General features: G+C 39.6%; 2 protein-coding genes across 2 annotated transcripts in view; one reads left to right on the top strand and one right to left on the bottom strand.

Annotated features, from left to right (window-relative positions):
- The window catches only part of zgc:103559 (Allantoinase, mitochondrial), a 5991-nt gene extending 5342 nt beyond the window's left edge, over positions 1–649 (bottom strand). Inside the window, exon 1 of the mRNA XM_053635864.1 lies at positions 1–649. This exon is cut by the window's left edge and continues 46 nt beyond it. Within this exon, the coding sequence (XP_053491839.1) occupies positions 1–188 (188 nt within the window). The 5' untranslated portion in view covers positions 189–649.
- A 3779-nt stretch (positions 650–4428) lies between these two features.
- kif1aa (kinesin family member 1Aa) overlaps positions 4429–23433 on the top strand; it is a 63097-nt gene continuing 44092 nt past the window's right edge. Inside the window, exons 1-6 of the mRNA XM_053636031.1 lie at positions 4429–4984; positions 7264–7414; positions 21099–21172; positions 21723–21902; positions 22265–22333; positions 22501–22679. Coding sequence (XP_053492006.1) covers positions 7309–7414; positions 21099–21172; positions 21723–21902; positions 22265–22333; positions 22501–22679 — 608 coding nt within the window. The 5' untranslated portion in view covers positions 4429–4984; positions 7264–7308. The remainder of the gene's footprint in view (positions 4985–7263; positions 7415–21098; positions 21173–21722; positions 21903–22264; positions 22334–22500; positions 22680–23433) is intronic.

Here is a 23433-nt window from a genome sequence, read left to right as displayed (position 1 = left end):
TTCCCTTCCTTTATGGTGATGAGTGCAGGTCGAACCTCATCCCCAATCAAAACCTTTAAGCTCCTCACAGCACTCACAGTGGATCCTGCCTCCATTTCAGTGCTTATCGTGTCGTATAGACTATATGAACCACGGGTTTGGAAAAAGAGCTGCTGCCAGGTGCACCAGTTGACCATAAGATAAATCATAAGTCAAAGTATAAACACAGTCCTAAACCACACTGGGGGGAGGAGCCGGGAAAAGTGAAAACCCCTGTGCTGGATTTTTGCTACCTGAACTGAGTGTGTATGTGTGTGTGTGAGAGAGAGAGAGAGAGAGAGAAATATTTGAGTTGTCCCAAGTCTCCCTGCTGAAAAAAGCCCCAACAGAAAACCTAATAGATTTTATAATGGTTTTAAAGGTTATAATGGGAGTTGTATTGGTTTTAAGGGAAAACTGTACCTGTAGTTCGTAATTTTAACAAAATGCAAATGAACTGTGCTTTACAATAAAATGTTGACTCAGGTTCCATCTCGTGTGTTTGTACTTTATACTGGTTGTCAGTGATCTGGGGTCAGTGCACTAAGATACTCACAGAATTCAAGGTTTGTTGACCTGCTTATTGAATAATTATGAGGAAACCCTTGCAAGGGTTTTCAACCACACCACACTAAAGCCATGAGAATGAGCAAAAAATGAATAACACATACAGAGATATTTAGAGCTAAACATATGTGAGTGCTTCAAAGCTTTATTTTAACACAATATTTTAATTTATTGCTATTCAGTAACAGCTTAGTCTTGGTCAGGGTTGCGGTGAAGCTGGAGCCTATTCCAGGAACACTGGGCAGGAATATATCCTGGATGGGATGCTGGTCAATTGCAGAGCACTATGCATACATATTAACACACTCCATCACTAAGGCTACTCCATCCTCCATGATTTTGGGAGGTGGGAGAAAACCCACACCAGCATGTGGAGCGCATGCAAAACTCATAACTGGAATTAATATTTTGTAAGGCCTGCCCTGTAAGGTTCTGTGAGGTCTAAAAGACTCTTGTGGAGGATCATAGTCCACTGCTCCATGCAGAACATTCAAAAGATTTCTATATTGTTTTGGATGTATAATTGAGGTTATTATCAGGTTGAAAGATCCATTTATGGTCAAGTCCTTTCCTCCTGGCAGAGGCAAACCAGGTTTTGTGCTAAAATATTCTGACTGAAATGTATGACGCTGTCAGTCTATACAAGAGCCCCTGAACCCGCAGCCACAACACCACTGATCCACCACCATATTTTACTGGCGGTATCAGATGCGCTTCATGCAGCCTCTTTACTCAACAAACATGCTAATGGTGTTTATGGCAAAAAAATAAAATAAAATAAATAATAATAATAATAATAATAAAAATGATTGAGCAGCATTACAGTTAGTTCCTGTAACACTTGGTGAAGTTTATCCAGTATCTTGTAATATAACCCAACAAGGTATGGAACTGGATTAAATGTTTAAAATGTTTTATGTATATGTGGACCCACCAAAAACACACTGTTAGCTTTTTTCCAATTAAGCTATTAAATCACTATACTTTCTTGTTGATTAAACCAATATTAATATATGACCTCAGGAACTTGTCCAGCCTTAGTATAAAAGCCTAAATGTGGCCAATGCCAAATACGAGCACCAAACAGTACTTAAACATGGGTGCATAATATTCTGAGCTTGATCTAGCTTTTATTCTAAGTAAATATGGCCACCATACAGTACAGACAAGATGGGTTAATGTCTCCTAGTGTGAATGGAGAATCAGTGTTAAACAAACACTTTAGTCCATACTTTATAATCTGGTTTTGGGGAAATAATGTTCATAACATAGACATTTTTGTACCAATTATTTCATTTTCCTTCTTTTTCTTCATTAAAACATATAGTGGCCCTTGTTGGTGCTTTGTTAGCTGCATGACTATGTTTATAAAATATTTATCAATGACACAGAGAACGAATAGTGCATATACTGTAAATGCCAAAGGTGAATGAGGACTGGTTTGTTGGTCTTGAGATTAGAGAATCATGGGCCATCTTGCTTCATATCCTGCCATAAAGCGTACATGAACTGTTAATTTGGGATGGACAGATATTAGATAAAATGGATTTTACTGCTTTGTTATTCTGATAGGGGTACTTCGTGGGTTTATAGTGTTTATGATGTGACCTGTCCATGTTTGTCACGTGTTTTCCCACAATGACATGTTAAGCCAACAGTCAACACATGAATACACAAGTGTTAAGTAGAACATCCTGAAGTCCCCTAAAATGTTTTGCGCATATATATGTGTGTGTGTATATGTGTATATCTATCTATCTATCTATCTATCTATCTATATATATATATATATATATATATATATATATATATATATATATGTGTGTGTGTGTGTGTGTGTGTGTGTGTGTGTGTATTTGCTGGTTTTCTCTTAAAGTGTGTGTCCCTTTAAAATGCATTTGATGCGGCAAGACCACAACGACTATTCTTTATCTGAATAAATTATTCATTAGCTTAGCTGTGCTCTACTGAGCTGAGTTGGAAAACGGAAGCAGGGAGGAAGGGAAAGGAAGGAAGGAGATAGAGAAGATATATCCAGACCTTGGTCAAATTATTGGAAATTCTATCCTTTTGCCCTTTCACCTTTAAATCCTTGTTCTATTGATCAGAAACATACAGGCAATAGATCTGGTAGTACATGGCACCATGCTCAACACCAGTGTTATTACAGTGTAATTTGCAATGAATGACGTCAAGCCTAAGATGCTCTTCCGTAATTAAAACCCTGGATGAATCACACGCTATGGAATCAGTCATGACGTGACGTCTGCATTGGCAAGACAAGTCATTTAAGAGAGAAAAACAGAGAGAAAGTGCAAGAGAGGATTTGAGGCTTTGCATTGATCAGTACTGCTGAGTGATTGGATGTTATTGTTAGTGTGTGGTACACTCTGAGCTTAAGCATTCCATAAAGAGTACATTGACATACCTAGATTTTGTATATGGCATATAAACATAATGAAGTGACGAAAAATTGAGAATATGGACTGAGGGAGACAAAAAAAAAAAGGACGAAGACCCAGACAAGCGAAAGCAAGGGAAACTGCTTTGTGCTGGGTCTGTGTGTGTTATAAAGGGAGGAGTGTGTGGACTGCATTGTGTTTCAGTCTGGGTGAAACCTGAGTGGCATCTGCCTGGTCTGCTGTGGTATATTCTGGATGCACGGCACAGTCACTTTGCCTTCACTGTCATCCATTATGCCGGAACAAATCAAACAATAAACCTGCGCATGTGTCCTTTAAAGAAACAATTCAGCATCATTAATCCACTCAGGAGGTCTGATGTATTGGGCCTACATATGACACTTTCTCACAGCTCTATGATATTTAGTCTCATCAGTAGTATAATTTGCTCATTTGTACTTTTGATATAACGTATTTTCCACACATAATTGATACAGTATATTTTATTTGTTTAAAACAACAATTTCACAAACAGCTGTAAAATTAAAAAAATTAATCACAATTGTAAATTGTGTCCTTATTTACTGTTATACTTCATGACCTTCCACCTTGTAATGTGAAGAAGCTGACAGTTGACTTCTACTATTTGATTTTGCAGCATATATATTTATAGAGAAGACATAGTGGCTTACTGGTTAGCACGTTTGCCTTGTGCCTCCGGGGTTCGATTCCCGCCTGTGCCCTGCGTGTGCGGAGCTTGCACGTTCTCCCCATGCTTTGCGGGTTTCCTCTGGGTACTCTGGTTTCCTCCCCAAGTTCAAAGACATGTTTTGTAGGTTGACTGTCATCTCTAAATTGTCTGGAGTGTGTGAATGTGTGTGAGATTGTGCCCTGTGATGGGTGTACCCTGAGTCTCCTGGGATAGGCTCCAGGCTCCCTGCAACCCTGTGATGGATAAGCAGTACAGAAAATGGATGGACGGATGGATGGATATATTTATAGAAAAATTTGACTTGATTTTCATAGCAATTCTCTGAGAATATATGCTAATTCTGTCATAGGATGATTATATAAGTGGACACACTTCTCTAAAGTTTTCCTTGCTGAATATGACTTCATTTGGACTGAGTTGAAATTTTCAAGCTGAGTCACAGTAAATGCAGGGAATCAGTGTAAGACCTTACTGCTTATAATGTTAGGCAGAGTGAGCTGAGGTAGATTTGTGAATTAGGATTAATTCTATCCCAAGCCATAATTGTGAAAACAACACTGTTTGGGAACTGACTTTTAAATTCCTATCTATTTGTTTCTCTAGTTTAATAGGGACGTTCATAGATATAGTAGAGGTTTCAAAGGTTTCCATTCCTTTATATATGGTGCCTTATAGTTTAATAGGAGGTTATGTCACAAATGTCCTATTCTTTTTTTTCTTCTGGATTTATATCTGTTGTTCCACTGTAAATGCTGAATCTCATACTGTATATGATGTAGGATGAAGAACACTGTGTTACTGTGTGTGCCACATTCCCTGGGGATCCTAATCTCTCTCGCTCTCTCTCTCTCTCTCCCTCTGTTCACCAGCTCTTCTCCCTCCCCCTCCTTTCTGCTCCTCCTCCACCTCTCCCTCCTCGTCCTCTTGCTCTCTCTCTCTGTCTGTCAGTGCTGCATTGATAGTGCTGCCTCCCTCAGTGATGATGTCACTGGCTCAGTCAGGCTCAGCATCACTGCTCTAAGCAGCCAGCAGAGCCATTTTGGCTTCTGCATTACAGACAACGTCAAGTCTTCTCCTTTAAAAAGCCTCCTCCCTGATCAAGCAGGCTCCACCGAGCATCCAGATACCCCTTTCCCCCTCCCTCTCCCTCAGACCTGACTCTCCATCGGGGGATTGAGGACACAGGAGGTTTTCTTAGATTTGTCCCAGAACTAGACCTCTGGGAGCAAATCAACAGATCTATAGTGTAGTAAAGAGCTCAGGAGACAAATACAGCACTGTAAAGGTAAGAGCTTTCTATTTGATATTGTCCTATTGCAGATAATGCAGTTTTTTTATGAGGCTGGATATACATAGTGGAATTGCTCTCGGGTGCGGCTACTGAGAGGTCATAAGAAAACACAACGTGTCGTGATAGACGAAAAAATGGTTTATAGGATATCGGAACAGATGCTGGATCTTATACGAGCTCTGTGTGGGTTACAGATCTTTATTAATGGAGCATGTTATAAATGCATAGTCATCCGTAGTGTGGGCAGGCCACTAGAAGACCAAAATTCTGTCAGTATTTGACGTCATAGGCTTTACGCACTCCAGGTGAGGCATGGGGTCAGATTACCGGATATGATCATTTAAGCTAATTTGGCCTTGAGACACTGAATGGTGTCAGCAAATTCACTGTATAATTCACTCTTGCGCTGGTGGTGAAATGAAGGTTATTTGTGTTATAGGTTCTAAATCGTACTATGCTGTAGTCTCTCATCAATACATAGTCCATGCACAGTCATTTGTCAGAAAAATACAGAACAATTGTAATGTTTGAGAAAGATAATTGTCATAATCAATAACATCCTATCATAATCAACATCCTCTGTGTTGATGTGGTAATTTGAAGCAGCCATAAATGCCTTCTACACACACACACACACACACACACACACAATATTTGGACATTATTTAAATTTTCTAACATGTTACAGCTGGACCTTTTGGGGCATGGTTATTTCTTTTAAACACTTCTCTTCTGACCTGTCCAGCTATGTGAATGGAAGCTTTTGAATACCTTATTGTGATCATACAGCATCCAATAAGTGCTTCATCACCATTTAGTGATGGAATGGTTGATCGACTATGACTGGTATGTTTTCGGTGTAAGTGTGAGCTTGATTTTGCCGCATGGAAACATCATTATTTGGCAATTAACCAAAGGTCTGATGCAGATAAAACAAATGCTATGATCGTAAATAATCCGTTTATATGGCGTGTCCACAGTAGGTGTCTCTGTGAAACAGCTGTTATAGAATTCCATATACACGCAATATATAAATGCAATAGGAACTTATTAGGATGAACACATTAGTATAAGCCTTGAGGATGGAAGTGCTGTCTGAGCTGCTGTTCTAGAAAATTAATCAACATCTTCTGACCAATCAGATTAGGGAATTCAGTATCGTTGTGGTATATGCATCGTCATACAGCCTTTTGGGCATTTGCAAGAAAGTCAAGTTGTCTTGGGTATTTAACATACGAAACTACCACTCACCCAAAAAATTACATAAAGGATCATTTACAAAACAAAACAACGATGACAACAACATTAGCCGTAGGGACTAGGACTACTACAATACCAAAACAGTAGTAGGCCTATGGTTCTAATTAGACATAAAATAACGAGTATGACTTCTTGCAGTAAAACTCATTTGGCATGAGCAGAGCGTGGCACAGCATGATATTGCTTTAGAGAGAAAATGGCAGCATCCTCAGCCAGCCAGCCGACGCAAGACTGCATACAATCTTATGCAAATAAAGCGTCAGGTTGTTTATTAGTTACCTAGCTCATTAACACAGAGATCAACAACCGAATATTTACCATAATACAGAAGCTGTGTTTCTATTTTGCTTATGCACTGTGGCTGCTTTGGCCTTTGTGTGTTTGTGTGTATGTGTGTGTGTGTGTGTGTGTGTGTGTTATTGGGTCATTGTAACCCTAGGAAGCGCCCTGACATTTAGCCACACCAGCAGTTCTTTTGTTGCTACAGGACCCAATACCTACCTCCAGATAACTGTAGCTGACATGACGCTTTTTCTACTGAAATCATACAGACTCTCTCTCAAAGCAATGAAATATTATTCATACTGTATGTATTGGCAAACTTAATTTTTAGCTTTTGGTAAGACTCAGTAGATTACTGTCAGACAAGACCAGACCTGTCCACACTCAGTCGTGTAATAATATCTTCCAGGACATTTACAGTTGCAATAGAAATTGGGAGCTCAGATCGATACCCATTCTGACTCAAAACTAGGTAATTTAATTTTCAGTGGATTAGCTAGGTCATCTTAGTCGAATGTCTTCTGCCATGTGAAGGAACTGTAAAGGATTCTTGGAAAGGAAAATAGCGTGTTGAATAGAAAGGCACAGGAAAAATCTTGAGAATTGTTAGTTCAGTCTTGATTTGTTACTTTGCTCACACTTTGGATTTATATGTTTATTTATCACTGAAATGAAATGTTTTTGGTATTTTGAGCATTATCTTAATTCTACTTAATTCTTCCCACCCGCAGGTGTGTGTCTGTTGGTGTGGGCAGTGGGAGCCATAAGTAGGCGCCATGGCGGGGGCCTCGGTGAAGGTAGCGGTGCGGGTTCGCCCCTTCAACTCACGGGAGATGAGCAAAGAGAGCAAGTGCATCATCCAGATGTCAGGAAACACAACCAGTGAGTATACGACTGCAACTGAGACTCTCACATTGTTTCAAGCCTCTGAATATTGCACTTTCCCATCAAGGTTTTTCGTTAGCAATAGACTAGCAGTTTTTAATGAGGTGTGTAGCTGCTCTGTTCTATGTTGATTTCATAAGAGCAGCCATTTTGAGATGCTGGTTCAGTATGATGATGTAGTTGACTGGTCACCAGACTAGACAGGAAATTGCAGAGCTGCAGATCTCCATCTATTTGTTAATGTACTTGCTATGAAAAATGTCCAGAGATAATTCAAGAGAACAGGAGCTGCAAAAAGAGATATAACATTTTTTGAATAGATGAATGCAGGGTTGCCAGGTCTGCAGTATCCCTGCTATTTTTGATATTTCTGTTTTATTCTTTCATCTGCAGGTTGATGGTGGGAATTTGATATACATTAAATTAATTATATTAATGTTTTACGAACAACAAATATGGGCTGGAGGATTTTAAAATGCAAACAGTAAATGTACAGTTAGATTTGCCTTTAACATGTCATACAGCTATGGGGCTATATGGGCCTTTATTAAATAATATATTAGGAACAGAATAGCTTCATGCTACATGAATACCGTTACTAAATATATTGTAATATTTAAAAAGTTAAACCATATTATACATTTAATTGATGTAGCATTAAAACAGTGCAGTTTTCCAAAACATCAAATCATATATATATATATATATATATATATATATATATATATATATATATATATATATATGTATGTATGTATGCATGTATATATACATATATGTATGTATATATACATACATACATATATATATATATATATATATATACATATGCATACATACATACATACACACACACACACACACACACACACACATATATATATATATATATATATATATATATATATATATATAGTTATAAATCAAGTATACCAATGAGAATCAATTCACTGCCACACAACATTCAGATACATGGAGTTAAAGTAGTGTATTTTTTAAATTTTTTTAATTGTATTTGCTCTCTCATATGTACAATACCTTGTAACCCTAGTTCTACTGATGTTTATTTCTTAATTCACTATATTGTATTTAAACCACAACCCATAAACATATATGATAAATTAGCTGTTTATCTTCATTCTGGCATTAATCTCTGCTCTGAACAGAACTAATCTTCATAAATGGTTTGAACATGCATTTTCACTCTTCACATTATTACTGGGCTGTTTGTGTTTTGCTGAGTTGTTCTAGTCATGCCTTGTTTGTGTGTGCGAGTTTGTGTTAGGAAACCCAGGGCAGTTGAAAAGAAACAGACTGAAGGAAAACTGAGGCAGGTTTGATTTCTAGCCTGTAGAGCCATTGGTCAATAATGGATGAGGCCTTGTAAAATATTTAAAGTTTAGCCTAACACCACTTCCACCATCAGGGGTGGCTTGAGAGAAGCAATATGGCTGACATCCACTCTCACAGTGTCTTCTGATGAAGTGTTGAGCGTTCTGATAGAGTTTCCATGTCGTGATGAATGGAAAGTCAACAGAAACATCAGGAAACCTGTGATTATATTTCTGTCAGTAGGTACACACCATGTCGGCCAGGTGTTTTAAGAAACAAATGATGGTGGATGTAATTCTACACCGCACTGCTCTACCTGGTGCAGGAACAAGGTTAAGTGAGAAAGGTGGATAAGATTACAAGATGGCAGTGTTCTGCAGGATAAGGTTAAAATTCCAGGAGGATAAGAAAAACACAAATCACTGAATTTACTTTTAACCAGAGATTGCACTAGCATATATTGGACCAACATGTTCTATTAAAATCAACTGTGGAGTCACAAATATTAACTTAATTCATAATTAAAACTCATAATTAATGAGTACCAACTTCTCTATGTTTCCCAAATAGCTTACAACAAGATGATTTACGTCAACAGTTCAGAAGGGAAAATGCTTTTTTCACATAAGAGTGGAAATTCTGCAATGTTTTGGATTGAGAAGGTAATAAGTGCTGGATGTCACTAAGCAGAGTTTTCCAGTGTCTATTTGCAGATCATGAATCAAATAATTCAAATTCTTATATTGTCTACATAGAACCTAATGGTTTGGTTATTTCAGAAACATTCTTGGCCTCATTCTTTTGATATGCCCGAGATGTTCAGTGTAGGTCAGTCTAGATTTTTGATTTTCTAAATATCTCAGTTTAGCTTTCATTCTGGTGTATTTCCATATCACACCTGGCCAGGATAAAGCACTTACTGAAGGTGAATAAATTAATTCATTGCAGCAACAATAAAAATGGTTAAAATCATGGAACAGTTATTTATGAAACCAAAAATGATACGTTCTGAAATCAAAAACGGTTCCTCTTATGTATTCCTTCAAATAGTCATTTCTGGCACCTTTATTTTTAAATGTTGTTGAGAATGAATAACAGTGTGTCTTGTGTGCCTAAGCACTGAAGCACTACAACACCAGAAAAAGGTTCCACCTAGCTCACTTAGATATAAAGGGGGGTGGGGGTAGGTGAGGATATGTAACGTTTTTTAATCTGATGACAAGGATGAGAGTGGACACTTATGTTCTATTTGGGTTAAATAAAATTTACTATAAGTGCAACCATTCAAAAATCATTTTTCAAATATGTGTCTTGACAAGCTTGGCTTAGTTTAGGTAAGAAAGCATTTATCCGGACATCCGTTTCTAAGCAGCAAACAGAACAAGAGGGTTAAGTAGCGGATCTGTGTGCAGGTCATTTTCTCTTGTGGCATTGAGATTCAGACTCAGTAACGTGGAAAGAAAATGGGTGATGTCATGAATGAACTTGTCCACTCTGCTGATTGGATTGAGGCCAGTCCCATCATCAGGGTATAAATGACTGGCTGTTAGTGGGAGTCTGGGCCCAGAGAATCTCTTTTGTGCCCTGCTTTGTCTGGTCCGTCGCCTGGAGATGGGTCAATAGCTGGGTTTCCACAAAGCTGGAGAATGGCACAGAGCTAAGTGATTGGCAGCTCTGGATGCTTTGAAGCTCCTTGCTATGATTAGGCTCCTCACACAGCCCTTTTTTGGGCTTTGGGAAAGAATCTCAGTCTGCAGTGTGTGTGAAGTATTCAGCTCCTCTCCCAGTAGAATGCTAATGTATAACTTTTTGTATAATGTAGCTTGTGAAATGTACATGTCTCTACTTATGAGATTGAATTATAAACTCTGCCTAATTCGTCAGCTTTTATTACATATGCACAGTTTAATCATATTATCTAATCTTTTTTTTTTGCTTTATCTGTTTTTAATCACTTAATCTTACTTTATCTTATCCCTATTGTTATCATATGACTGTTCTGCAAAAAACATTTTCCAAACAAAATTACTATGTTTCCAGATTTCCAGGATATAAATATGAATGTAAGCAGGCATTTAAACTTTGCATTTAGGGTGATCAAATGTTGTGCTTTACTGCTGTAATGGGAGGTAGAAATGACAAGATAAATACAGTTTTCATAAGACTATAGCGATGATGATAGAGTCTCAACAACATTTGTCTTTGGAGGTGTTTAGGCCTCCCAAGTCTGCCACCATAGAGGGGTTGTACTGCCACTCCCAGTTTTGTTCCTAGGGGCTTGGAAGGTGGGGGCTGATCTCAGGAGGGGGGAAGTACCTAAACTAAAGGCAGAGAGAGAAAAGGTGTGAGGTTTATTTTTCATATTAGACATTAAGAAATGGAACAGGGGCTCTCTATCTATATATCCATAAATAGTAGGGATGGAAATCTCTAGGGACTCTATATTTGATTTGATAACATTTTGATTCAGGGTGATACATTGTGAAACACATAAAATAGTTGTGATACATTTTGATACATATAAAAATGTACAGTTTTATCCTTAATGAAAAACCATTCATGAACACACAAAATTATTAGATCCACATAAAACTATATATATATATATAGTTACATATCGGGACTGGAGGCGGATGCAGGTGCAGGTCATAGTCTTTATTAACAGTAGACAAACAAACACAGGAAACGTGGTCTTCACCAGGAAAACAAGAAACTGGTATCGTGGCTTGAAACTAGAGCAGGGCATGAAACCAGACCGCTTAGCATGCTAACGCATTCACTATCGTAATCAAACATAAACGGGAAACGCATCAGACATTTGGTACAAACCATACCAACTATACCAACTATGATACTGCGCGAAGTGCACAGTCACACGAGGGGTTTAAATAGCAAACCTAATCAAACCAAAACATGGACACCTGGGGCAAATCAGAGACATGATCAAACTTAATTCAATGTCCAAGCGGGAAGCGAACGAAAACAAAAGAGTCACGTGACCAGTCAGAAGCCGTGCCGCAGTGCCATCTGCTGGCCATGGCGTAACAGAACCCCCCTCCAAAGGCGCTCCTCCGGGAGTGCCAAAAAACCCTCCAATGGGGGTCCAGGGCCCCGTTGTAAACTGTCTGATGCTGTGTTGGAAAACAAGCCCTCCTCCGCCAGGCAGCAGACTGGCGGAGCACCACCCCCACTGGGATTGAAAGTCAGGGCACCACCCCTGGCGGCATTGGAACGCTGGGTGCCACCCCCGGCAGCACTGGAATGCTGGGCGCCGCCCCTGGCGCCGCTGGAAGGCTGGGTGGAGTCCCCAGCAGGGCTGGAAGGCTGAGGGATGTCCTCAGCAGGGCTGGAGCTCAGGGCAGCTGCCTCGGCCTGGCAGGGCAGCGGGACGGCCTCCTCAGCTGGGCTGGACAGCAGGACAGCCTTCTCAGCTGGGCAGGGCAGCGGGACGGCCTCCTCAGCTTGGCTGGACAGCAGGACAACTTGCTCGGCTGTGCAGGGCAGCAGGACGGCCTCCTCAGCTGGGCTGGACAACAGGACAGCTTCCTCGGCTGTGCAGGGCAGCAGGACGGCCTCCTCAGCTGGGCTAGACAGCAGGACAGCTTCCTCAGCTAGGCAGGGCAGTGGGATGGCTTCTTCGGCGTGCAGGAGCTCCACAGCCGAGACCTTGCCGTAGGCCTCTGGCTGGAGCTCCGAGGTTGCCGGGTTGACCTCCGGGGGGAGCTCCACAGCCGAGACCTCGCCGTAGTCCTCAGGCTGGAGTTCCGAGGTCGCCAGGCTGACCTCCGGGGGAGCTCCACAGCCAAGACCTCACCGTAGGCCTCTGGCTGGAGCTCCGAGGTCGCCGGGTTGACCTCCGGGGGAGCTGCACAGCCGAGACCTCGCCGTAGGCCTCAGGCTGGAGCTCCAAGGGCAGCATGATGCAATTCCCCTGCAGTGGGAAGCTCCAGGCGTTCAGGTAGCTTTGCTGGCTGCATGGCGTTGTATAATTTCCCTGCAGTGGGAAGCTCCAGGAGTTCAAGTAGCTTTGCTGGCTGTATGGCATTGGATATCTCCCCTGCAGCGGGAGGCCCCAGTAGTTTGGGTAGCTCTGCTGGCCGCGTTGCACGGTGTAGTTCTCCGGCAGCGGGGGCGTGGGAAATTGCACGGATGGCAGCGTGGCGCATGGGCCGGCTTGCTGCAGCGGCTTTAGAAGGTGGTGGAGCTGAGCAATTTCCTCGGTGAGCTGTTTGCTCTGTTCCTCGAATGAACGGCGCCATGCCTCAAACTCGGCCGCTTTGACGGCGCTCATGGCGACCTGCTGCTTCCGCATTATGGGCGCAGTATTCTGTTACGTATTGGGACTGGAGGCGGATGCAGGTGCAGGTCAAAGTCTTTATTAACAGTAGACAAACAAACACAGGAAACGTGGTCTTCACCAGGAAAACAAGAAACTGGTATCGTGGCTTGAAACTAGAGCAGGGCATGAAACCAGACCGCTTAACATGATAACGCATTCACTATCGTAATCAAACATAAACGGGAACCGCATCAGACGTTTGGTACAAACTATACCAACTATAATACTGCGTGAAGTGCGCAGTCACACGGGGGGTTTAAATAACAAACCTAATCAAACCAAAACATGGGCACCTGGGGCAAATCAGAGACATGATCAAACTTAATTCAATGTCCAAGCGGGAAGCAAACAAAACAAAAGAGTCACGTGACCAGTCAGAAGCCGTGCCGCAGTGCCATCTGCTGGCCGTGGCGTAACATATATATATATATATATATATATATATATATATATATATATATATATATATATATATATGAAATAGCACACACACACACACACATATATAAGAACAATGATAAATTAAGTAAAAGTTCCAGTGTGCTGCACAGTCCAGTAGTTTGCCCAGAAACTACTGCCAGATCTTGCCTTGGTCAGTGTGTGTACTGCAGCAGGCAGGTCAGAACAAGTGGTGTGCAGTAGGGTGTGTCATATTACTGTGAACTGCATAAAGTTTAAATGTAATCTACACACAAAATGACCACTTTGTTGAGAAATTCAAGTGTCTCAGTGGTTATAGGCTCTGGCTTACTGATTAGAAGTTGGGGATTCAAGCCCCATAACCACCAAGCTGCCAAGGCCCTTAACCCTATCTGCTCCAGGGGCAGATATCAGATATCATGGCTGACCCCGTGCTCTGATCCCAACTTCCTAACAAGCTGAGATGTGATGTATATATGACAAATAAAGGCTTCTTCCTATGAAATGCATCAAGCTGGATATACTACTTTATTATTGTTGTAGTTGTACTATAACCTGACAGTGTCCATGTGGATCAAACACACAGGAACAAATCGCCTGATGTATTTATACTCGCTTGAACAGAGCTGTCTGATTTCATTCCGAGCCTTTTGCAGACTCATCCTTGTTTATCCCACGCAGTACTGCACTATTCCACTATTATGACCAATTTTGTCATATTATTAAAGCCCTGCAGTCACAGTGACCTTTTTCATCTTACCAGAGCACAAAATGAAATGTGTGCAAATAGAGAACAGGATGGCAATAACACACACTGCTGCTTGCTTTAATTGTAGGCCCCTCCTGCACACACTCACTCATCAGCAGACACTATTCTGGATGTGTGCACCAAAGGTAATTAAAAATGTCCTGCTTATTATGCCTGGGTGCACAGGACGTACAGATCTTCAATAATAGCAGGTAAGGACATTGAAGCGCTCAATGAAGAAATAAGCAGGGGAAAGAAGAGAGAAGGAGACGAGAACAATGAAGTCAGTAACAAAAAAAGAGTGACAGATTTCTCTATCTAACTAGGTGTCCCTGAGAGAACTAAGTGATTTTGTGACTTGACAACCCTGTTCACACTGCAATAAAAACAAAACAGGACTCGGAGATGAACTCGAAAGCAAACACACCTCTGTCTATAAAAAATTTAAGTATGATTCTCACTCCACATCTTTAATGTGGTTTGGCTTCATTGGCTGCTTGGTAGAAGCCCAACCCTTCAGAGTTTCCAGAAGGAAGGCACAAGTCACTCGGCTCCTAGCAACAGGCCCAAGGTAGACAGAGCCATGCAATACAATACTTGTGCTTTGCATATTCATCAGCAGTATAATCAGTTTTCACAAATATTGATAAAATATCTGACACTTGGTTCATAAACCCGGTGTGCATTTATGGTGCATTTTATGTCATGGAGGTTTTTGGTTGAGTAAGGATAGTATAAGGATACAAATTATGACAATAAATTACGACGGTATAAGGATACAAATTATGACAATAAATTACGACGGTATAAGGATACAAATTATGACTGTGTTTTGAGGTGCCAAAATAAATGTGCTTTACTTACTCTCTTTGATCAATATGTTGAGTTAGTCTAGCCTGCTATGTATGTTTCTAAAAGTTATTTACACATTGAATATGCTATACGCATAAGAAAGGAGTCATAAGAGGAACCAGACTCAAATGGGAGAACCCATCCTTATCTAGGCAACACTGGATAGTGGGATTTTATTATTATGTTCATGACAACTGCAACGTGAGCATAGCATAAATGTGGACATGAAACAAACTGCCAAGAGCATTTCCCTTTAATTTTAATTCAAGTATATGAATTATTTCACTTCAGCTATTCCAGTAGGGCCAGCCATTTTAGCGCAGGGCTGATTATGTAATGTGGCCTATAGGGTGTTTTATATGTGTGTGTGTGTGTGTGTGTGTTATATTTGGATCAGTCAATGACATCATGTTTGCTCTAGGTTGGGTCTGATTAGAGTGATTTTGTCTGTTTTTGTGGAACCAGGATTGATCATTTCGAAATCTGTTGGAAGGATGCATTATTGAGAATTGGTTAAAAAACAAACAGACAAACAAACAAACAAACAAACAAACAAAAAATCTCAAAGCAAACAAAAAGAAAGAGTGAGAGGATTTCAAGGTTATTTCAAATAATTCATTGCTTGGGAACAAGTATGTATGATTAGTAATCAGGGGAACGTAGCCATGGATATGGGTCGTGTGATGTACTGTATCAGGTGATATAGACTGACATGGATTTTGTGAAATGGAGTTTGTGTAATTGACTGATGCAATTCATAACATGATTTGCTGAGAACCCTGGGAAACAAGTGTTTCATATAAGGCAGCCGGTGGCATGACAGTAACTGGGACAAAGACAAATCTCTGGAGTACAGAGTGCTCAAAGGGGATGAACTGCATGATGATGTTGTCTTTCTGTCACACAGTAAATGTGTGTATTTATGAGTGATATACACCAGGAGCTACATGATTTTAAAATATTAAGCTTGTCCATTGTGTCACATTTATCTGATCCTCATCTTTTTGTACACATAGATTTCATATAGTTAAGTAAGAAATGTATGACTTATTACTTTTTTATGAGTATGACTATAATCAGGAAAGCAACAGTTGCAGTTTCCTTATCAAAAGCAGAAAATCTTACTGGACTGAAGAGTCCTCTACTCTCATATCACTCACAACAATCAGCCATGACCCACTGAAAGTCATGAGTCTTAATCTAATGTATTTATAGGTATTATACTATGCAGCGTTTACCAGAGAAATGGGCTTCAGATTTAATCAAAAATGATTATGCAAGTTGATTCCATGATGGTCAGTGTCTATGGTTTTCCCAAGTGGATGTAGAGGAGGAGTGCTGAGGAGGAAGGAAGAGAGAGAAACATTACTGAGGAGAGAGATTAATTACTAAGGCTTCATCAGTCAATCTAGAGCAGATTCCAAACTTCTAAACTAAACCTTAATCTGGGAACTTTGTAGCACAGTGGAAAAGTGTTATATCTTATTTTTGAGTTATCTCAAATTTTATTACTAACAATGCCACAGCCATCTGTGGCTGGGGTCCAACAGAGCAAAATTGGCTGTGCTGTCTGGGTGGGAGGGATGACATACGCTCTCTCCCTGTCAATCACAGCAACACTAGCCAGTCAAGGGCAGCTCATGTATGTAAAGGAGGGTAAATAGCACGTTCCTATGAGTGTGGTTGGCTTCACGTGTCTCAGAGGACATATGTGTTAGCTTTCACCGTCCCTGTGAATGGGAATTGGTAGATGACAAAATTGGGGAGAAAAAATGAGATCTTAAGCATTTAAACTCCTAGGAAAAAGTGACTTTGCTTCTTTAGTTTTGCACTGGAACTAGAAGGTTAACAAATAATGGAAGCGCCAATACGTATAAAACAGTCATCATGTTTCCAATATGTGCCTCACACCATATGTGCAAAAAATCTCAAGTAGAATTGCCATTTTGAATAGACATTTCATTCATTCGAGTAATTTATTTATTTAACAGAAACCTATTCTGCTTTTTTAATAAAAATTTATTTAAACGTATTTATTTTCTTTCGTATCGTTGGTATTTTATCTTATTTTTTTAAACACTATCATCCTAATTTTCTCTTTTATTATCTACGTTATCACATGACCAGAAGCCTATATTCCTTTTGTATTTTTTCATATGCTGCTAGAATCATAAAACAATGTTGTGATATATACATTACTGAGTCCTTAATGAATGTCTCAAAGCCTGAATGATGAAAGGACCAACTCTGCACCACTGAAATCCAAGGTCATTTAGGCTCTTCTTCTTTGGAAGTCAAAAGGTGCAGTCTGAAAATTGGTACAGATCTTTCATTACTGATGTTTAAGCTGGTTGTTGTGTTATTCATTGATATTGTAGGTTATGAGTGTGTGTATGCTGTATGTTGTGTGTCTCCGAAGCAGATATTTCCACTTCAATGCCTTTAATAGCTGTGCTGGATATACGAGACTAACACTGCTCAGGAACACTCTGACTTCAACCTCATGACTTTAAGAAGAATAAAAAATCTCATATTCAGTAATAGCACTCCAACCAAAGTCATTTTTCATTCATACACAAAATTGAATGAGGATGTTCAGTTTTAATTAATAAAATCCAATGTGCTAAATGGGCTGCTTGGTGGTTTAGTTAGTATGATTGTTGGTTTGCAGCTCTTGGATCACTGGTTCGATCCTGAGCTCTGGTTACTGTTTTTGTGGAGTTTCACATGTTCTCCCTGCATTCATGTGGGTTTCTCCTACCTCCGAAAAACATGCCAGTAGGTGGATTGCTTATGCTAAAAATGGTCCCTGGGCGTGAATGTGTGCGTGCATGGTGCCCTATGATGGATTGGCGTCCCATCTCGAGTGCATTCCCATGTGCCCAATATTCCAGGGATGGGCTCCTGAGTCCCTGCATTCCTGACCAGAATAAAGCAGTTATTGAAAATTAATGAATGAATGAACAAATAATTTGAAAAATGTGGAGGTCATCCAGGTCTTATTAAATGTCTTGTAGTTATAAGTCTGGGTGAATGGAATCGGTTTATGACTCCCAGCAATTACAGGTTCCTCAGTTAAGGATTAAGCTGTCTACCTACAACTGAATGTCACTCAATACTCATTTGAGAACGTTTGATTAGACAGCGTAAAGTAAACCATTATCACCATCATATCACACTGGAACAACTGTCTCTGTAGGATGAACAGAAGGTGCTTTCATGCAAATTCCCACTCTCAGACTTTGGTGTCATGTCAGTTTCATGTAATCCACATGCCGTGTTAACATGGATTCATGATGAAGAATCATGATGAACTGATGATGCCTCACAGTGGCTTCATCATTGACACAAAAAATCCTTGGCAACACTGACATCTATGAGATGGATCTATAGTGCTGTAAAAAAGTATTTGCTCCCATCCTGATTTCTTCTGTTTTTGTGTAGATCTCATACAAATTTTTTTCAGAAATTTAAACAAAATCTAAGATAAAACAAAGGCAACCTGAGTAAATAAAAAATACTGTTTTTAAATGATAATGTTATTTATTGAAGCAAAAAAAGTTATCCAATACCGACTAGGCCTGTGTGAAAATGTATTTGCCCCCGTAGTTCCTAATTCCCCAAATCTATGAAACTGCATTCATAATGGGGTTCAGCTGGACCAGACACAACCAGGCCTGATTACTGCAAACCCTGTTCAATCACATCAACACTTAAATAGAACTTTTTCAACAGCATGAAGTTGGTTAAAACGTCTTACCCAGTAACACACTACGCCAAAATTGAAAGAAATTCCAGAAATGATGAGGAAGAAGGTGATTGAAATACATCAGTTTCACATCCTTCAAAGCATTGGCATGTTTTGTTTACTCTCACAATCCCCCAAACACACACACACCCAAAGTCTCCATAAAAAAATGAGACAGCAGTGTTTCCCACAATAACCGAAAGTTGTCCACAATGTGAAAATAACTCGGAGAGTAAGCTGAACTAACCAAAAAAAAAAAAAAGCATTACTGATTTTTGCCAGAGAATTACAAAACCTCTACCTGCCATTTTCACAGACTGGAATAGCAAGATCTTCACCTTGCAACAATGGGAAAAAGAACAAGTGTGGCGTAGTGGGAAGCTTTTATAGGCTGCACTTATGGGGTCATGAAGTAATGTTATTACTTTGCTATTATAACTCACCAAGGAAATAAGGAAACTCCTCTAGTTCTGAAGGTCCATAATGAAAGGAAGTAGAGCTGTAGTTACTAAAAGTGCATTTTATATCAGAGCTCACTCCAAGACCACCTATGCAAAATGCGTGGAATGTTACAAATGTTACTGGAGTGTATTTTGTAGATGTTTCTAGAGGCACGCCACTCACATCAAGCAGCAATAAAGGCTTGACCATGCAATTGATTTCAAAAAGCTCCCTATCCGCTTCAACCTTTTCCATGTTTGCTATGTTGCCGTACCTTGGCTGTGTATTGAAATGACATAACTGCAACATAGTTTGTGCCACTCCTATTTTTTTTATTTATTTTTATTTATTTATTTTTTTTACATATCTGTCATGCTTCCTGCAATGCAATGGAAAAGAAAAACAGGAATTTGTCCTTAATGGTTTCAAAAGGTACTGGAACATTGGTGGAATCATAACTATGGACCATTACTAGGAAAATCTCTAGTCCTAATACAATTTTTTATTTATTTTTTTTGCCATAAAATTAACATTGACATTTTTAGTAGAAGTAGTAGATGGTGGAACTGGCATTTTGATTCTACCTGGTGAGGTTTTATGAGCAGTAGTTTGTAGATTCTGTGTATTAATATGGAAATATTTTCTGTGGCTCTCCATGAAGAAGCACAGGTCTGTCTGTGTGTGGGTGGCTTGTTGAGAACAGCAGGGATTTTAACACAGGAAGTGATGTCAGAGGCAAGAGCAAGAGAGATATGCAGATGGATGACCAAATCTCAACAGTATCTTAGAGAGCTGCTTTCAGTTTCAGTCAGCATGCATGGATTGGAATGGACATTGATTGTCTTAATCTCTGCCAGAACTGGGTGAATTGTAGAGAAGACCATTAGGGCTAATTACAATATTTTTTATTTACACTTCCTAAACAAAAAGAACATGAGTCATGCAATGACTAAGAATTCTTGCAGTGCAGGATCTTTGTGTGAAGTTTCTTTTCCTCTCTTTTTCTTTGACGGTCTGACCATCTGTTTATCTGTTTCTCTTCAGTCGTCTTCTGATGCTCGAAGATACCGTGTGCTTAGCAAATGTCACTTGTAGTGAGTCTTCTTATTGGGCCGCTGCACAATAAACCATATCCACTCCATGTTTACAAAAATGAGAGCATTTATGGTCAGTCCAGTCAGGTTTGTTTGAATAATAATGCAAACGTTCATTTATTATGGGCCATTGGACTAAAGGGTAACGTGTAATGCTTTCTGAATGTGCACATAATACATATAAATACTGACTTGATCCAGTTCATGACAACTGATTTTAAATTAGATTTTAAATTCACAGCTCTGAATATACACGAGTCACATTATGCCTTTTTATTCACCCCTCCCCCAATACAATATCACTCGAGTGTTTAGTATGTATTTAACAGGTAAATAGGAAGCTTTTGCAGTAACATCCCAAAAATAAAATTCCTGCTATAAACATCTACTGTTATAGCGATTTATTTTTTAACTTCTCCATGTTATCATGACATTGCTCACACAGAATGCATAGTTAGACAAAAGTTCCTAAAACCATCACATTCAGAAGACATTGTGCTGCTAACCTGAAATGGTAAGCTGGAAGTGAGATTTGCAGCAGGCCTTTACTAATTCCCTTTGTGGCCTTACAACAGTGACTCAGCATTTCTGTCAGAGGCCATTTTCCACTGTGTGGCAGGATATTAGGTGTCAATATTGTGACTATTTAGCCAGTAAGCTAACTTCATTCACACTCTGGTCCTGTATTGTTCTCTTCTGTCTTTCAGCTATCATCAACCCCAAAGTACCCAAAGAAACTAAGAGCTTCAATTTTGATTATTCTTACTGGTCACATACCTCGGTGAGTACTGTGGGAGAAAGTCAAGTAGACTCAGTTACAGATAGGCATGCATGATTATCATAAGAATTATAATTGGAGATTATTTCTGATCATACTGTTTTACTGGCAGTGTATATTATACACACTCTAGAATATTTAAATCAATATAATTTTATGAAAATGGCACAATTATTAAACACGATTGTTTCCCCAGGAATTATATAATCATAGCAATCATACTTTTTTTATGATTAGTAAATTGCAACAGCTATAATCGTAGTCTCAACAAAAATTTTGTGCAGCCCTATAAGAAACAGATAGCAAAACGATAAGAAACATGGCAATTGTGTTAATCATATTTGCATGGATTTAATGTTTTCTTGCTACTACTATGGTTAAAACCTTCACCATGTCTCAGTGGCACACTGAAAGCACTGACCATTTACAATGCCTCTGTCCTTCAATAATGTATTTAGCCTTGTCTGGTCTTATGCACCTGTCGGTGTTTATTCAACAGTTGTTAATGGTTTAAACTGACTGATCTGCCCTGGTTTTGTTTATGCACATGCAGCCAGAGGACATCAACTATGCGTCTCAGCAGCAAGTCTACAGGGACATTGGCGAGGAGATGCTGCTCCATGCCTTTGAGGGCTACAACGTATGCATTTTTGCATACGGCCAGACCGGTGCTGGCAAATCATATACTATGATGGGTAAACAAGAAACGGACCAGCAAGGAATAATCCCACTGGTAAAGACAATGCACACAGATGGACTATTATTATCTCAACAAGAGAGTCAGTCTGAGAGCTTACCTGTCTATTTATCTCCTATGATGAGTAAATGCTCCTGTTTACATAGTACCACAATGATCACTAATAAAACAGTCTATTATTAGTGACTGATTTGCTCATAGAGCAGTATCTCAGGCTCTACACACACTTCTTTGTAATCAGGCATGTGACATGAACAATGCGAAATCAAACAGGGTTAAATGAGGAGGCAAACTGCATGCTGAAGCACATACACAAATATCCATTCAGTGTCTGAGAAGATGAGATAAATGTGTCTGAGGTCTCATGCATTAACTGCAACCTGATTCTCTATCAACAGCTGTGTGAAGATCTCTTCACCAAGATCAATGACAGCAATACTGACAACAGCATGTCTTATTCCGTAGAGGTAAAAAGAGACTCACTGTGCTTTTCTTAGCAATATGTTCCTATATATGGCTCCTCTGTAAACAAATGTCTCAATATAGTTGTGCTGTCAACAGTCATTTTCTGCATATTTCTGTTGAGGCTAAAGTTTATGAACGTCAGCTCAGTTGGTGCTGTTTGGTGTTTCAGGTGAGCTACATGGAGATTTACTGTGAGCGCGTACGGGACCTGCTGAACCCCAAAAACAAAGGGAACCTGCGTGTGAGAGAACACCCACTATTAGGCCCATATGTGGAAGATCTATCCAAACTTGCTGTCATGTCCTACAATGACATTCAAGACCTGATGGACTCAGGAAATAAGGCCAGGTTATATTTCTCTTCTCTTCTCTTCTCTTCTCTTCCTAAATGTTTCTCTGCGCCATCATCATTCATCATAAAGCGGCTTACAGGGATTCACCTCCATTAAATACTCATAAAGCAGAGCGTAAAGAAGAAAAACAGCTTAGGGCTTTATTCAGGAAATAGAAAAAAAACATGTGTATGCAAAGAACAAAGAATGATGCAAAAGGTCAGGTAAAGAGGCATATTGAAAGGACCAAAAATCATAATTTCTCTTCCAATTTCCCCCTGTCTCAGCATTTAGGATTAAATGATGTGGCTCTGATATATTTTATGGTGCAAACAAATTCTTTAAACCTGTTCTAAATCTTTTCTCCTATCACACAATTAGCCAACTGTTAAACTCAGTAGCAGGGCCACAAACCAGCTGGCTAATTGAGCACAGTACACAATTAGATATAATTAGTCTTTAATTTGTGCTTCACTCGCTGAAGCATGAGTTGAAAATGAGCTTTTATGGATTTGAGTTTTATTTTCCTAGTACAATAACTTCTTCCCTTCAGGGTTATTACTCTTCACAGACTGGAATATTGTTGCCGCTATTAACACTGAAATCTGGAGGGAGGGGCCGTTGATATTTTAGAGAGACTAATTGTAGTGTTGTGGCTCATAAATCTATTTTTCTGTGTCTGAAACAGAAGGCCGGCGCATAATTAGAGATGGATGTTTTCAGTGGCACTAAAGAAATAATCATAAATGACTCTTGCAAGATATAGAACAA

This window comes from Ictalurus furcatus, chromosome 11 (genome assembly GCF_023375685.1).
Source record: "Ictalurus furcatus strain D&B chromosome 11, Billie_1.0, whole genome shotgun sequence".
Taxonomy (NCBI): domain Eukaryota; kingdom Metazoa; phylum Chordata; class Actinopteri; order Siluriformes; family Ictaluridae; genus Ictalurus; species Ictalurus furcatus.
The sequence above is the reverse complement of the archived record's forward strand: the minus strand, read 5'-3'. Positions and strand labels throughout refer to the sequence as shown.